This window comes from Babjeviella inositovora, assembly GCF_001661335.1.
Source record: "Babjeviella inositovora NRRL Y-12698 unplaced genomic scaffold BABINscaffold_1, whole genome shotgun sequence".
NCBI classification, from domain to species: domain Eukaryota; kingdom Fungi; phylum Ascomycota; class Pichiomycetes; order Serinales; genus Babjeviella; species Babjeviella inositovora.
The window spans coordinates 1,825,112-1,840,980 of record NW_017566838.1 but is presented as its reverse complement, the minus strand read 5'-3'; the positions used below and the strand labels follow the sequence as shown (position 1 = coordinate 1,840,980).

Sequence of the window (15,869 nt, the reverse complement as noted above, 5' to 3'; positions counted from 1 at the left end):
CATACCCCTGTGCTGTCATCGAAACCTCATAAGTCCATCAAATCTAAATCTTGTCTGTCTGTATATTCTCACCATTGCCCACCCAGAAATTCGTAATGTGATGCCTCCCTTGACAACTGTCCGCCCAATATGAAATAAGAGAATTTCCGATTCAACATTTCACTAGTTGTAGATATTGCTAGCGACGTTTTGGGCAATAATCCCACCCTAGTTCTGTAACCGAGAAGTCGCAAAAGCTTCGCCATGTGCCACCTATTTCTGTAAAGAAATTATATCTGTATCCGTCCCGTGGAGGGTTTACGATGAGATTTTCGTTTACAGACCCGAGACATGGGTCGTATAGGCGTTTCATCCTACAGCAATACCAACAAAAGGTTTGTAGACCATCGTACATCTCTATATTGGTGGACCACAGGTTTCGTATATAACCTATGTATAGATTTCATTTCAGATCCTTAATGAGGCTGCGACCCTGCTGATTGAAAATTCCTGATAAAATTCTGATACGTGAATTTCACTCGAGGGGGGTTACATCTTATTGTTAATCCTTCCCCATTGAGTACTGGTCCTAACAGACCTGTGGCTCAATCGAGAATAAGACAAACATGCACCAGCCCCAGTAGCGATGGCGACACAGAAAATCCTGCGTGTTAGGTCGACTTCTGTGGCGCGTGCACATAGTCAAGGTGCGGCTGTTGGGGGTGATGACGCCACTAGTTTACGTTTTTCCTAAAGCGGAGATTTCAATCACCGAACATGATGTGCATATATTTTGCGCGTCAGAAACGCACTGGTATTCCAAAAAAGAAAAAGCACCTGGCCTCCTGTAAAGCCCAGCATATCTTAAAGATAGATCAGTTCATTGCTTCAATTCCACTTATAAAACTTCTTCAACAATTTGTTCCTAAAAAGTCAATTGCCCATCGAAGAAAGTCTTTAGGAAACCACATCTACCGTTTGAACAGAGCTAGAAGCAATTGAAGAAGCAACGAAGGTAGCAGAAGGACGACAAAAAGTAGAGCACCTATCCTTGAATCTCGATCCCCCCTCTCATTATTCACCAATATGACGAGCAATCCGTTCTGGTACACCGGCCCAATGCGGGACGATGACTTAGATCCATACCTTGCGTCCGATGGCTACAACGAGATAGACCAGATATTAACGCAAACCTTGAACTCGCTCGACGATTTGGACATTCCTTCAGCTGGATACGCAGAACCGACACATGACAAGAAACATAGCCGGAAGATCAGTGGGACGGCCATCTTTGGGTTCCACAACCATAACCGCGAGTTCTCGATCAACCTGCTCTACCCCAATGCGTTCAAGGCGTCAAAGTTGGATATGCCCCGTGAGATGCTCATGCCCAATGACTTTTTTTTGAACAAAAATGAGACCCCAGCGGCATCCCCACCACATACGCCAACTAAGCCCCACAAGATCGACCAGCAGCTCCTTGCCAAGCCCCAGGCAGCCAGCGACTACATCATCAAGACCGAAAAGCCTAGCGGTTACAAGTTCCCTGCCAGCCCGCCACCACCAAGTATGCACCAATACTCCGTCGAGTACTTGAACCGGCTTGCACAGTACCAGAAGTCGCCTGAGCAGAGAGATGTGGGCGATGAAACCCTCACGTATAATGCCACAAATGACATTAACTTTGAGCCCTCTTCGAGTCCATTTGTGAATCCTCAGCCCCGCTATCAAACCAGAGGCTTTGTGGGCGACTATTCCATGAGACAAAACAATTTACCGCAATTTCCAACTCCGTTCCGTAACCCCGTGGCAGACTTTTCACCGCTGAACCACCAAGGCAGCTACGATCCACATGCCACCCCTACCAAACCCCACCAGCACTATACCTTTGACCCATACAACCAGCCAAGGAGCCCCCAGCGCTTCCACCAGAACCCATACATCACTTCCGAGCCAGACTTTTTGAACCCAAACTTCTCGGACCAGAGGTCGCTCCAGGATATCTACTCATCACCGACGAGGAACTTCGACCAGGAGCCGATCCCCTTCCATCCAATTCCTGCCCTCAGCCACTCTGGAAACTCAGAGATATCTTCTTTATCCAGTAGTCCCTACCGGCTTCCTCAAGAGCCCTTTCCGTCGTCCCCAATCGCGGGGTACGGGGAGCCGTATCCGAGTCTGCAGCTCCCTCTTCCGGTGCCTGCCACACCCGTGAAGAAGACGCCCATTACCTGGGATGAGGTGGTGGTTAACGATGACACTCCAAACACGCTAGACCGCATCTCCAGACCTACTCCTTCGCCGAAGCGCAAAAGCGAGCCTGTGTCGACATTAGAATTCGGCCTCATAGACACCTATATTGAGGGCCCTAACGAAGACAAGCTCTACATTTGTACCTTCCACGGGTGCGGCAAGACCGGACCAAGGCGCTACAACATCCGATCACACGTGCAAACGCACTTGTCTGATAGACCCTACAAGTGCGACAAGTGTACCAAGGACTTTGTGAGACAGCACGACTTGATCAGACACTACCGCATTCACCAAGAAGGGAGCTTAGGCTGCGAGTGCGGGAAAAAGTTTACCCGGAACGATGCCTTGCGGAGGCACAAGCAGAGGAACGTCTGTGTGGGGGGTATTCCCGACCCCAGCGGAATCATCAAGCCAAAAAAGAAGCGCGGAAGACCGAAGAAGATCGACCCGAGTCAAGAATCTCAGATAGATTCCGATATCCTTGGTAGTGATATCGTTAACTGGTCCGGGTAGGCCAGCATGGTTTTGGCATCCTTCACTTCTACATATTTTTCAAGGTTTGGTTTTGGTTTCGATGATGGGAGCTTACTCGTCTGTATTATCCCCTCTATTATATTTTTAGCCCTAATGTTTAGTACTTGTTTTAAAATTGTTTTGCATTTTCAAAGGTATTGTAGGACTGAGTGTGTCAGATTGGGATGTCAACGTGAATTGTCTACTTTTTGGTTGCAGTTGAAAAGGGGTTTTAATTGGTGTAAATCAGTGAGTAAAAGTTCATGGATAATTTATGAAATTAAACGTATGCGAGTATCAAAGGCCGAGAATAATTGACGACCCAACACCTATGAGAAAACAAATTTTCCTGAAAATATTTAGTCCCACAATATAAAAAAGCTTACGGTTTGATGAATACGAAGAAAAGCAGGATGGCCTTACCCAGTTATATTGCATCCATCACCAGAGTTAACGAGTTTAATGGACCGAGACGGTCTTGTTCAAACCACAAACGTAGTTTTGGAACTTACAGGGTAACAATAAATACTAGATATTAGAAAGGTTTATCATACTCAGCATTGCACACTATTGATCCATATATAATAGAAATTAACAAGCCTTCGCTAATAAAACCAACTCATAGACAATTTGGATAACTGCCGAAATACCTGCCAGACTCTACAGAAGTTTCGCAGAACCAGATTCTCAACTAAAAATCCAGCAGAAAAAACCATGATATTACTTTGGAATAAATTTATAAACAAGGATCTTTGCAGCACCGCTTCGCAGTCCTGTTTTTTTCTTGCTAATCACTCTTCCTCAACCTCTTCATCTTCAACGTGAGATTCTTATTCCACGCGACACTGTTCAACCCCTTGCGATGCTCAAAATCATACAACCGCTCACCCTCGCCATCCAACACATACATCTTCGCATTCTCCGCATGACTCCGCCTCTGCTTCGATACAAAATCCCGACACTTGTTCACCTCTTCCTGCGACAAGTAATGCCCGATCCCGTTCCGTTTCTTGAAACAATGGTCAAACAACTCGTTCGGGTTGATAATCTTCTTGGGAAAGTTCTGAATCGCCTGGAAAATCTCCATTTGGTCGCGGATCTGCGTCACCTCCGGGCTCACCATGTCAAAGAGTGCAACACTGATGCGGAAAAGCGTCTTGGACTCCTCAAAAAAGATGCAGTCCCACACGCGGAGCACTGTTTCGAAAGGGAGCACTCCGATAAACCCGCTCATAAACCAGCTGGCGGTGCACAACGTCACTGGCGGCAATCGAACCAAGAGATTGCCATCGGTGAGCTTCTCGCCATCCAAGCCCAAACCAATCCGCGCCCACATTTCCGGTAAGTACTCCTTGATACACAACATTAAGACCCCCTGGTCCACATTCACCCCCTCCAAGTTGAGGTCATGGACCCCCGGAAGGTACTTTTGCGTGATTATCACAAGCATCCAGAACGCACGCTCCTCATCCATGAACACCAAGAGCATTCCCGCGAGAAAATTCAAGCTCTGACAGTAGCCAATTGTTGGCAGGTGCTGCGAAAACGCTACAAGCACGCGCCGCAACGCCTGTACAAGCGGCGTCTCGGTCTCTCTCTGCTGCTGCGTCTCGTCCGACCGAAAGTGGAGGTTGTCGGGGAACGTACGGTTTAAATCTCGCTCGATGATCTCGGTGTCTTTATTGTGGAGATCGATCGTGGATGCAACAATCGCATCGTACACGCCTGCGTTCTGTGCGAGCTTCTCGTGCCCGCGGGCGTAGTGGAACCATGCGTGCCCTCGCCACTCCGCTGGGATTCCCTTGCGGATATACCGCTTCACCTTCTCAGACCGTGCAGGGAAGCGTACGGGCGCGTCGTGCTCATATGTGAGCCCGCTTTGCTTCATAAGGAGCTCCCACTTGCGCTTGCGCCGGACGAGATACTTGGAGTAGTCGCTCCACCACGCGTTATATGCGGCTTCTGACACGAACTGCGACTTTTTCTTGAATCCGTAGCGGTCGCGCGATGCCGAGAGGGAGGTTTTCGAGAGCTCGATCGAGTTGCGAATGATGTTTGCGGAATCGCGCGAAGAGAGAAGAGATAACGTGCTATGTGAGCCGAGTAACCTGCCTGGAGAGCTATGAAGGATGTGGTTACTCTGAGATTGGTGAAACAGCAAGTTGGTTGGGGAGGGGAAAAGGTACGGCAAGTTGGTCAGCGACTGGTCGGTAAAGTGGGGCCGGCTCGGGGAGTGGTCGGTGAAGTGGAAATCGTCAGCGTGGACACGTGGTCGTGGCGAATCAGCCACCGAAACCGAGCTACTCGAATAGTTATCCGTGAAATCATCCTCGTACCCGTGGATACCAAGTTTCATCAGCGACTGAAACACGTCCGTCGTCGGAGAGACAATCGAAGCGGCGTCATGGTACATGTCGATCACGCTGAGGTTGTAGCTGTCGACTGACTCAGAAATGGAAAGTTTAGGCTGATGGCGCACGGGACTTGTTTTGAGTGGTGTGGATTGGCCCGAGCCCGTGGGGCGGAACGTCTGAGGACGCGGAACGGCGCTGAGGTGACGACCGTCAACGCGGAGCTTCGGCAAGCTCGGTAGCTCCTTTTCCTTCCTGCTGGTGTCAGGATTGCGGTTGGCAGATACTGGCCGCACCAGCTTCTTGTGCAAATTGGGCATTGACGTGGCGTGGTTTAGCTTCTTGTCCCCCGAGGGAGTCCTTTTCTTATCCGCCATAGTCGGAAGGAGCGATATGCAAGAAATGGAGCTAAATGCAAATAAAGCAAAGAGCTAAATGCGATGAGGTAAGCAAAGAACGGAAAGCTTTATCTCTCTGGGCTTGTGAATACTGATAGAGAGAAAGCAATTGTTTGTGTTTGATCTGTAGGCGTGTTAAGAAAAATGCCACAAGTATACGCGAGGCACCATCTGGTGCATGCACACGCGTGGTCCTAGCGCGCACGTGCCAAGGCTCAGAATGACTACAATGACTAAACTACCGGTGCTATGTTTTTCTGTTTTCGGTGTTTTGAATAGTTTTTGACTTAAAATCTTCGGCTATCGTTTTGGTATTACCGCGGCAGAAAGGTTAGATATTGAAGGAGAAGTTTGGAGTATCCGGGAAAGCGGGGAGAATAGTCGCATATGGGAATATGAGGTTCGAAAATTGCGTATAAGTATATAAATTTATTGTACCGTTGATCTAAGATATAGCCGATGTAGTCTGGATGACGAGTTTTGGCTCTTACATCAAACATCCGATATGGAACTATTCTCACCCATCCTGGCGGATATAGAGTAACCCTGAAAAAGCTGCAATCACACTTGAATATCTCATGTGGAAAACTTCTAGGCAAGAATAAAGAACAAAATAGCCATGGACGTAAGCCGGCAAGCATAACAATGAAAATAACCGTAGACCACCATTTCACTTTGTAGCTTCTCTTGTGATCCACTCCGCCTCGTCTGGCAACATCTAGTAGGGAATACCGTTAGTGATCCTCTGGAACTCATCATACCCCTTGGTGAAATTACTCTCATAACTCTTCCGCACCAACGCACGCATATGACTTGCGGCATCCTTCTCAGACTTTTCCGGCACAAACCGCCCCCTCAACTTCTCCATCGTCGCAGGCTTGAAGCAGGGCAAGCCGCTTTCCAACATCGGCTCCACGCACTTGATAATCAGCTCCATGTGCGGCCGACAAGCAAGATATCCTTTGACACACATCTCCTCAAACCAGCGGTATGCCTGGGTTCCGTTTCCGCCCATCACCAGCACCATCTCGCGCGTGAGTTTAAACGGAACAGCCTCGAACTTGACCCCGCCTGGCACGATATCGAAGCAGAAACCAAAGTCAATGTGCATGATATAGCCCTGGTCATCGTACATGATATTCCCGTTGTGTCTGTCCTTGAACTGGAGGAGATACGAGATGATGGAGTACGCGGCCAAGGAGCGCACGAGGTTTGTGCGCGCACGCTGGAATGTGTCAGTGCATTCAGGGCCAAACTTTGTCACAAAGTACTCGTACAACCCGTTCACCGCCTCACGCCCCAACATGTCGCGCGACACGGAGTTTGGTAAGACGTCAATAACACCGCAGCCCGGGGCGGTAGCTGTCACGCGGTACGGAAACACGTAGAGGTCCAAGCCCGCGGTCGCCCAGATCGTGCGGAACACCGAGATTAACTGCAACGCAAGCACATCCTGACGACAATCGTCACCCACCTTGAAAATGGCACTCTGCCACTTTTCAATCTGGAGCGTCGCGCCGGTCTCTACATCCACAGCCTCCTTCCTGATCTTGAATGTCGCCATGAACGGCGCCTTCGCGTGCGACTGCAACGGCTTCCCTGACGTGCGGTTGATGTCAACCACCACACCGTCAGGATTACTCGGAAGGTATGCATCGCGTGCGACCGCAATCTTGGCCATCTCCTCGTCAATCTTTACTTTTTTCTCAGCCTTCAGTTTCTTGATGTACGGCTTGAGTTTCCCGGAAATCTCGGTCACCTCGTTGAAAAAGCCAAACTCGCGGCGGTAAAAGTCCAACGCTTCGGGAGTGAACGCAGCCGTCATCTTCTGCTGCACGCGGTCAAGCGTGGGCTTGATTGCATCCGGAACTGTCGACTCCTCGTCTTTGTAGCTGTTGGCCAACATGTTCCAGATGATCTGGTGCGCGAAAAGACCTGAGACACTGGCAGTCTCGAGAATAAAGCGCTCTACGTAGCCGCGTGCGTCGTGGCGCAACGTCTGTACGATCTGCGGCACGTAAAAGAAGGTGAGGTTGACGTCGTAGCTTTCAAGCACGCGCGTGGTGTATTGGAGCACGAACGGATCATCGCCGCGCGGCGGGAGGAAGAGGTTGATCGCGTCGATCGGTGCGATACGGCGCCAGAAGAGCACCTGATACGGCATCACGCCATTGAGCGCGTACGCGAGCGCGTCCGCGTACACCATACAGTGCGCAGGGTCTCGCGTGACCAAGCCGCGAAGCACGCTCTGGTGTTTCTTTGCTCGCGCAACAAGACGGAGCGCTAATACAGGGTCCACGCGGAACGCGTCAGTGACGGCCGCCTCGCTCACGGGCGCGGCGTACGTGCCACGCGTCTCCGTGAGGCTTAATGGGTCCATCCACGTCGCAAGGTTCGAAATTTCGTCGTCAAGGAAGAGCAAAAGCAATTGGCGCTGCGTCTCAGCACTGCGCGCATGGAGCGTAAAGTTACTGAGCGCAGTGGCAACGTTGCGGAGCACTCCATGATCCGCACGCATCTGGAGCGTGTTGCCCCCGGCCGGCCAAACGGGCGGGGTCTTGAACCACGAGAGCCCGCCCGCGAGGATCGCGGCCATGAACTCGCTCGGATGTGGGAGTCCGAGGCGCACATGGTACTTCAAAACATCGATACAGAGCGCAGCGAGCTCGAAGCGCGGAAGGCGCGCAAGCGGATGGTAACTCGCGGAGTCCGCCGCACGCATCGCCGTCATGCAGAACTGCTCAAAGAGCGCAAGCAAATGCCCACTGAGGTACTTGGTCGCCTGGAAGTGCGACGCCAACATGCGGATCACGTACGTGTGGGGTTCGAGCAGCTCGGCCGTCACGCGGAGGTGGTGCTGGATAACCTCCTTGCTGGAGGGCGCGTACTCCATGGACGTGTACGCGGGGTCGGGCATGTCATGCGCGGTCGAGTAAAGGCCCTTGCGCTCGTACACGGTCTGTTCCCAGCGAGTGATCACGTCGCCGAGGAGCAACACCGCAACGGCGGGAAGGTCCGTCATGATACTGAGCCAGACGTTGGTTGCGACCTTGAAAACATTGGCAGTAAAAATCGCAAAGGGAAGGTCAACAACGTAGCGGATGAACTCCGCATTGTCATGGCGGAGAAGCGAGAGCACCGCGGCACAGCTCTCCAAGGCTGCAAGAACTTGAGTTTCGGCGATCGGCTCGCCACGCGCGACGAGCGCGTGGAGAGCAGAAACACACGCGCGCGCCTTGTCTTTGAACGCACGGGCATTAAATGGTTCACCGCGCGAGGTATCGAGCGCAACAACCCCGTTCGCATCCGTACCTGCCACGTTCTCCATCAATGCGTTGTTAAACCCACTCTTCCACCGCACTTGCGCGAGGAACCCACTGGCCGTGTCAAACTGCATATGACGGATGTGGTAAAGCTCGCGATCGCACGGCAACACGGTTGCGGCCATCTGCATTGCGAAAGAGGTGCCGAGCTCCAGGGCGCGGGCGCGCCCGGTCGCGACGTAGTTCTGAAGGAGATTCTTCATGTCATGGTTTGCGCAGCCCATCGCAAGGAGAACCCATTCACGTGCGTGTTTCTGGAGCACCGCGAGTGTGTCGCGGCGCCACGCGACGGAGTTTGGCACCTGGAACCGGAGGCCCGCAGTCTTAGAGGTGAACTCGGTGCGCGGGTCGTACTGGCTGGTATCAGAGTCTACAACGGCCTCAAACCCGACGGTAAGGATGTCGAGGAGCGTGGATAAACTCTGGGAGTGGCACAATGCCGAGGGGATGCACTTAATGAGGTACGAGCAGCATTGGAGCGCCGCATCTTGCACCGCGGGGAGGCGGTGGAGACACAAGACGAGCATTGCGGTGAGCTGTTCTGCCACGCGTTCGCCGGTGAAGCGCGAGCTAGAGCTCTGGGCAATGCTCTCGTCGGGTACTCTCAACAGGGAAGAGCCCTGTGCAACACCGTTGGCCTGGGTATCGGTCGTACGCTCGCACCCATTCACCAAATTCACATACTTACGCACCACGCTTAACGCGAGATCCTTGATGTACTTTCCAAGATCGCTGTTTTCGACCGACGGGTCGGAAAAGTACACGAGTGTCTGCGAACAACTACCGGACCGGACCCTAAGCGACTCGAGGAGCAGAGAGGCGGACAAGAACACTAGGTTCGGATAGGAAATCGTGTGAAAGCTTAACTTTGATTCAAACAAGCCCAGACGCTGCTTCTGGTCCTTAACATTGTGGTTGGACGAGCCGCGGCGGAGCACGGTGTTGAGTTCGAGAGAGGTCTCGTTACCTTCCCACGAGGCCTCGGACGCCAAAGGTGGCGAGTTGTACGCGATGCGCTCGAGATGTGTGCGCGTCGCGGGCGCAACGGACGTCTCGGTGTAACCGTGGACAACCATGTTGAACCACGCGTTCTTGAACAAGTTGATGGTCTTGAGGTCCGTCACCTCGAGCGGTGGGGCACCCACGTCTGGGAGAAGCGCCGCGAGCGGAGCGAGGTAGTACGCGATCTGGCGTCCCACCTCGGAGATCTCCACGTGCGAGCGGTGGTGTTCCAACTCCTGCACATCACCACGCGCAACAATGCTGGTGAGTATCTCGCGGAGGTACGGCCAGAAAAGCGGGTTCGTGGGCGCTATGTTGCGTGCAATATCGACACGCGCGGCAACCACCGTCCGCGCCATCGTCTCGTCGCCGCGTTTGGCCGACGCGAGGAGGAGCCCGTTGTACGTCTTGAGAATGACCTGGAGTTCGCGCTCGGGGATGTACGGCGCGCACTGCGCCAACCCAGCGACAATGACCGGGTCCGTGCCCGTGGCCGTTTTGAGCTTTTGCGAGAGGATGGTTACAACAAGAGTGCTAATCAGCTCGTCCGCAAAGTGGCGGGCGATCGTAGCGAGCGCGGTCACCGCCTTTTCCTGCACAGTACCGGTATCCGTGGTGTCTTTGGAGGCGCCACGCGCGGACGAAAACGCAGAGGTGGCGAGCGATCGGACAGAGCCTTCGCTCGAGAATCCACGCGCATCACGCGCGTCGGGAGTACAAAGGTTGTTTACCGCATACACCACCGACACCACCACGTCCTCAGGCAAGGTTCGGAAGGCGAGCGACATGGTGCGCGCACAGTGTGCGACGGTTGCGCGCGAGGCGGGCGACACGACGAGCGACGCTAGCGCCGACGCAAGAAGTGGGCCTACAACCGGCGCCTTAAGCGCGAGCATTGCGCCAAATGCAAACACAGCCGGTCCGAGCTCGGGCGAGGCGAGTGTCGCGGTGTTTTGCAAACACACCGCGAGTATGTCGCGCGCAGCAACATCCATATCGAGGTGCACACCGACAGAGAGAACTTGCAACGCTGCGGCCTTTGCGCGGAATGCAGCCGCGAGGCGCGCGGCCGTGGAGCATACGATGTAGGTAGTACCATCTTCCACGGCGCGGACGGTAGCAGAGGCGAGCCTCAAAAGCGCAGGGAGGTTTTCCGATAGTGTGAGGTGTTTCACGGCCGGGGTGAGATCTTCATCCGTGAGATCGTCGGTCGGCTCAAGGGCCTCGTTCTGGACTGTCTCTGGGTCGAGACCCATGGCACCAAGGACGGCGACTGCGAGGAGAGTCAACTTCTCGAGGAACAGGCATGCGGAGAAGCGCGGTGAGGTCTCTAAAATCAAAGAGTAGTAGTCGCTGTTACCGACCTGGCCTAAGTACTCCTCGACCTGGTCCAAGAACAGTGCGCTGAGTAACACGATGAGACTTTGAACCACACGGAAATCAGCGGCAAACAAGCCTGCATGCGCGTATGCGGCCAGAAGAAAGCCCGTGAGCGAGTAGTACGCGGCCGCTTCGGGCTGGTCCGGGAACTCCGCCACGTATCGGTCCAAGAGGGACACCACACGGTTGGTAAAGGCCGGGAACGTTGTTCCGAGATGCACGAGGCCCGTGACAAGCTCGAACGTAAGCGTCTCCGAGATCGCGGCAAACTTCTGGGATGTCGCTTGGAGAAGGTATGGGGCAAGCCGTCCGAGTAAGGTCTCGGCCTGGGTTTCGGTCTGCACAAATGCGGCACCGCGCGCAAGCGCAAGCAAGTTTTCAAGCTCGTCAGTGGTGGTGGCAGCGCGAGGCACGTCGGGGACGTAGGACACAATGCGTGCAAAGTCGGTCGCAACGGGGTCGGATCTAACCGAGAGTTGCACCAACTTTTCGAGCGCCTGAGCGCGGAGGCTTCCTGTGCGGCTAAAGGTTAGTAATGTAGGCAAAACACGGGGAGCACATGAATGAGGGATAAGGACGTTTGCGGGGAGAGTAGGGTACTATTGGTAATAAAAGGCAATTAGGGAACGAAAAAATGGGAAAGATAAAGCAGCCGTAGTGAATCAAAACGCGTTGACAACGACCTTGATTCCAAGATGGTTCATTTGGAATGAGAAAGCATATGAGCCAACCGAGTGCATATTCTCAGTCACCGTGAAAGGGTACTAAGCAAAAAAGAAGGGTTCATGTAATAGGAGACTGAAAATGCACGTTTTGTGGATCTGGATCAAATACTGTGTGGTTCAAGGCAAATCCATGGTTGTAGTAACGGCTATTGATCTGTGGTGCGTGAAGACATTCTAATTTTGCTTCCGTTCGACAAATTCTCCATCTAATCAGATGCTTCAATGACGGGATATACGCACCCAAAGTAATCCATAGTAGGTGTGGACGTGGTGTATGAAATGGCTGTCGTAGTGGTAGGTTTGAAGTATAGAAACGTTATGGCCAGCGTTGTTCTGCCTGGCGTTCGCTGTCCGGCAGCGAACGTGTGAAGACCCTTGACCACTGACTATTGTATGGAGATAAAATTATGGTGAAGATATAGCGAATTTTGGTTATATAATTCTTGGTGAAACAACGTGAATCATATGGTTATAAATTATATGATTCATAGCCACAGAGATCCTGGCATGGAGCACATTACCAGGGCTGCTCTATCTAAAGATTCTGGACGTCTTTAACTTTGGAAAACAATCAAAGACAATACCAAGATGATTTATACGAAATCTTTTGCCATTTAGAGATTAAATCTCGCCAGTGGTGGATGGTATACTTTATTAGTATGATGGAATCACAATAGGATCCATATACAAGATGCCATGCAATTCATACACCGTGGGATTTAGTAAGCCAAACATATATAACAAACGTGATCGAATCCAGATATCCTATAATAGCCAATTTAAGTTTAATTTGGAGATATCTATCAAAAAAGGAAGATGACAGAATATTATACGGAGTTTTTTTTTATCGAATCTGACACAACGCCTAAATCTCGCAATGCTATATATACGCGAAAGGCAACGCCGGCACACACGACTAAGTTTCGCGCGAAAGGCCGCGGTGGCTATTTTTGTAATGTGTCAGCACACCACACATCAATGCATAACAACCCAGATCTATTACTTTAGACCAGGAATCCCTCCAATTTCTCAATGTTTGAAACGCTCCCGGTACAGGCGACTCCGCTCTCGCTCACATTCCTCACGGCATTCGCCGCGCGTGCATTGTTCGTCTCTTCAGACACCATCGCCAAGGCGCTCACAATCCCCGAGCTTGTCACGCCCATCACGTCGTACAAGGCGTTGCTTGAGGCACATTTCCTCGCGCACCTTGGTGCAGATATCTACGACAATAGCGTGGTACACCACCAGCCGCTTGTGGTGGCGGCGTTCTCGCTTGTGTACTCTCTTGGCGGCCAGTTTCTTGTAAATCTCTGCTATATTGCAGCGGATTTGGCCGTGGGCTGGTACTTGGTATGCATAAATCGCACGTATCACACACAGACCACTACGCGTGTACTCCGAGCACCCCGTCTCGATGACTACTTGGTTGCGGCGATTTATCTCTTCAACCCGTTAACACTCCTTTCGATGTTGAGTCGTTCGACGGTGCTCTTCACAAACCTTGCGTTGGCAGCGGGATTTTTCCATGTGCTCAGTGGCAATTTGGTGCACTGCCTCTTCTGCCTCGCGGCTACGGGCTACACGGACCTCTATTCGCTTGCGCTTGTGGTGCCGTTTGCCTCGGTGTACTATTCAACGCTCCCAGTTACCAAGCGTAAGGGCGGCAGAACTATTACTAGCTTCTTCTTCCTCTTTGCGATTGTCTTTGGAGACCTTCTTGGCCTCTCATACGCCGCAAACGGCTTCTCTTGGTCTTTCCTTGCGCGCACTTACGGCACCATCGCGACGCTCGCGCACTTGACTCCAAACGTTGGTTTGTGGTGGTACTTTTTCACAGAAATGTTTGAGTTCTTTACCCCGTTCTATCACGGCGTGTTCAACTTGTTTTTGGCCGCGTTTGTGACCCCCGTTACCCTCCGCTTCCACGCGCACCGTGCTTTGGGCTTGTTGACTCTCACGTTGGTTCACACGCTCTTGACTTTTACCAAGTCGTATCCGTCGTGGGGGGATCTTGTTATGGTGCTTTCACTCTTGTCAATCCTCACCCCCTTCCACCAGCACTTGCGCTACGCGGTCATCTCCGGTGTCGTGCTCTTGTTTGCGATTATTCTTTCTCCAGTGAACTATTACTTGTGGTTCTTGGGCAGTGGGAACTCGAACTTTTTCTATGCGATTAACCTTGTGTTGGGGGTCGCTTTGGGGTTGATCATTGGTGATTTAACCTACGCAGGGTGTTGTGTGGGGTACCAGGTGGAGCATGGGGTTACCGGGAAGCTTGCGCAAATATAATCGAGCATAGCGAGACTATATATCGATAGCGAGATACTTGACTGTTTTCGAGACATGGCAATTCTGATAGAGCGGCGTCATCTATACCGACCTTGCGACATGATTCAATATCCGTCACCATGATAAGGCTGCCCGTGCCATTCCCTATAGATTTTAATATATCCGCCCGGCATTCTATGGCTTATAAATATATACTTTAAACCATGTATATGTGTAGGCATCCTCCGTCCGAATTCAAACGTCTATGACCCCTTCAAGCGAAACATGTTATCCCATTCATCCACCCCTCTGTTTCCCGTCAATGGAATATCCCTACACCCATTTTACCAAAAATACATTAATATACACATCCCCAACCTAGATAAATCTGTTAATCACCCCGTTCAACTTGGAACTGTTTTCAGTCTTGAACTTCTGCTCGGCATCGGCTCTGGAGCTGGCAACCTTGCTCTGACGGAAAGTTCTTCTGATGGTGGTGTCCACACCCTGATTACCAGCGGTGCCCTTCAAGACAGGGTCTGCATCGGCTCTAGCCTTCTTCTTCTTCTGGATGTTGTCGATCATCTTGGACTTTTCCACATTGGCCACAAAAGTCTTGTTCAACTTCTGCTGCTGGGCCAACTCTGCCTGCAACTTGGCGTCTCTGATTTCGTTCTCACGCGCGATTTGCTCCGTCAAGTCAGCCCATTTGAAGCCCGACAAGTACTTTATGTTCAACACGTCATCGTGGTAAAACGACCCCTTTTTCTCACCGGTGGGGTTTCCGTTTAATGTGTGGACCGCCAACTTGGCGTGTCTCTTCTTGGTGAACTCGGCCCACCCCTCGGTGAATGACTTTTTCTTATTCCCCCCGTACTTTACACGGCGCGCGTATGATTTCAGGTTCTCTGGTTTCAAGAACAAACGGTCAATCTCACCAAATCTCCCGAGGATCTGTCTCATCTTGGAAGGTTTCATGTATGGTGGCACCTTTGAGATGTAAACCACGCCCGTCTTGGCGAGCTTCTTCTCGAGCTTGGCCACCTTTTCGGGGGTCAAGCTTTTGATCTTCTTCGACTTCCTGTCCTTTGCTTCCTTTGGTGCATCCTCTAGCGCTTCGTTTTCGCTGAGGTCATCCTCTTCCGCATTAAATGCGTCGAAATGACCCCTTTTCAGGGCCGGCACGTCTTCGTTGTCGGAATCGCTGGCGGCCGGGATTTCAAGCTCCTCATCACTGTAACTGTCGGAATCGTCGGCACCAAAACCGAGAGTGGCGGCTACACTGACCTTTTTCAATTCACTAGGCTTTCTTTCTTCAACGTCGGACATATTTGGTTAAGTGTGGGGGGGGTGTAAAGTGTGGGTGGTGTAAGGCTGAAAAAATTTGCCCTACATGTAGGAGACCAATATTTTTCAAGCCGCAGGGGGTGCGGCCGGAGCTTCACCAGAAGATTATTAGTTGTCAAAGTAATGCCATGTAACGTTATCAACGACCAATTTACAACCAATATTGTCTATTATATATTATCGTCGATGAGAGGTTGACGGCAGTACGTGAAACAAAGCGTAGCTTAAAATCCGGGAGAGGGTAGGAGAATATGCTTTGATAGCAATAGATCCTTCAGACAACGTAGAAGTGATATATAAGAAATTATCAGAAAGAGGAGTGACCAT

General features: G+C 51.6%; 6 protein-coding genes across 6 annotated transcripts; 2 read left to right on the top strand and 4 right to left on the bottom strand.

Moving 5' to 3' along the window:
• Nucleotides 1–11: 11 nt before the first annotated feature.
• Nucleotides 12–345, bottom strand: BABINDRAFT_159444 (uncharacterized protein). The gene has a single exon (XM_019127663.1). The coding sequence runs from the start codon at nucleotides 243–245 to the stop codon at nucleotides 69–71; it is 177 nt and encodes a 58-aa protein (XP_018988293.1). The 5' UTR covers nucleotides 246–345; the 3' UTR covers nucleotides 12–68.
• A 490-nt stretch (nucleotides 346–835) lies between these two features.
• On the top strand, nucleotides 836–2,857 carry ACE2 (DNA-binding transcription factor). The gene has a single exon (XM_019127662.1). It carries the CDS (start codon nucleotides 1,066–1,068, stop codon nucleotides 2,743–2,745), a length of 1,680 nt encoding a protein of 559 aa, XP_018988292.1. The 5' UTR covers nucleotides 836–1,065; the 3' UTR covers nucleotides 2,746–2,857.
• A 560-nt stretch (nucleotides 2,858–3,417) lies between these two features.
• On the bottom strand, nucleotides 3,418–5,581 carry BABINDRAFT_159442 (Rab GTPase-activating protein). The gene has a single exon (XM_019127661.1). It carries the CDS (start codon nucleotides 5,471–5,473, stop codon nucleotides 3,533–3,535), a length of 1,941 nt encoding a protein of 646 aa, XP_018988291.1. The 5' UTR covers nucleotides 5,474–5,581; the 3' UTR covers nucleotides 3,418–3,532.
• A 631-nt stretch (nucleotides 5,582–6,212) lies between these two features.
• Nucleotides 6,213–10,967, bottom strand: STT4 (1-phosphatidylinositol 4-kinase; the record flags this gene model as incomplete). Its single annotated transcript, XM_019131333.2, has 2 exons — nucleotides 6,213–9,393; nucleotides 9,481–10,967. Coding segments are annotated over 2 exons (4,668 nt in total), but the record flags the coding sequence as incomplete, so codon positions are not given.
• A 1,906-nt stretch (nucleotides 10,968–12,873) lies between these two features.
• Nucleotides 12,874–14,422, top strand: BABINDRAFT_159438 (GPI-anchor transamidase subunit). The gene has a single exon (XM_019127660.1). The coding sequence runs from the start codon at nucleotides 12,957–12,959 to the stop codon at nucleotides 14,214–14,216; it is 1,260 nt and encodes a 419-aa protein (XP_018988289.1). The 5' UTR covers nucleotides 12,874–12,956; the 3' UTR covers nucleotides 14,217–14,422.
• Nucleotides 14,423–14,543: 121 nt separating this feature from the next.
• On the bottom strand, nucleotides 14,544–15,541 carry BABINDRAFT_159437 (RNA-binding ATPase activator). Its single transcript, XM_019127659.1, has one exon. The coding sequence runs from the start codon at nucleotides 15,522–15,524 to the stop codon at nucleotides 14,574–14,576; it is 951 nt and encodes a 316-aa protein (XP_018988288.1). The 5' UTR covers nucleotides 15,525–15,541; the 3' UTR covers nucleotides 14,544–14,573.
• Nucleotides 15,542–15,869: the final 328 nt, after the last annotated feature.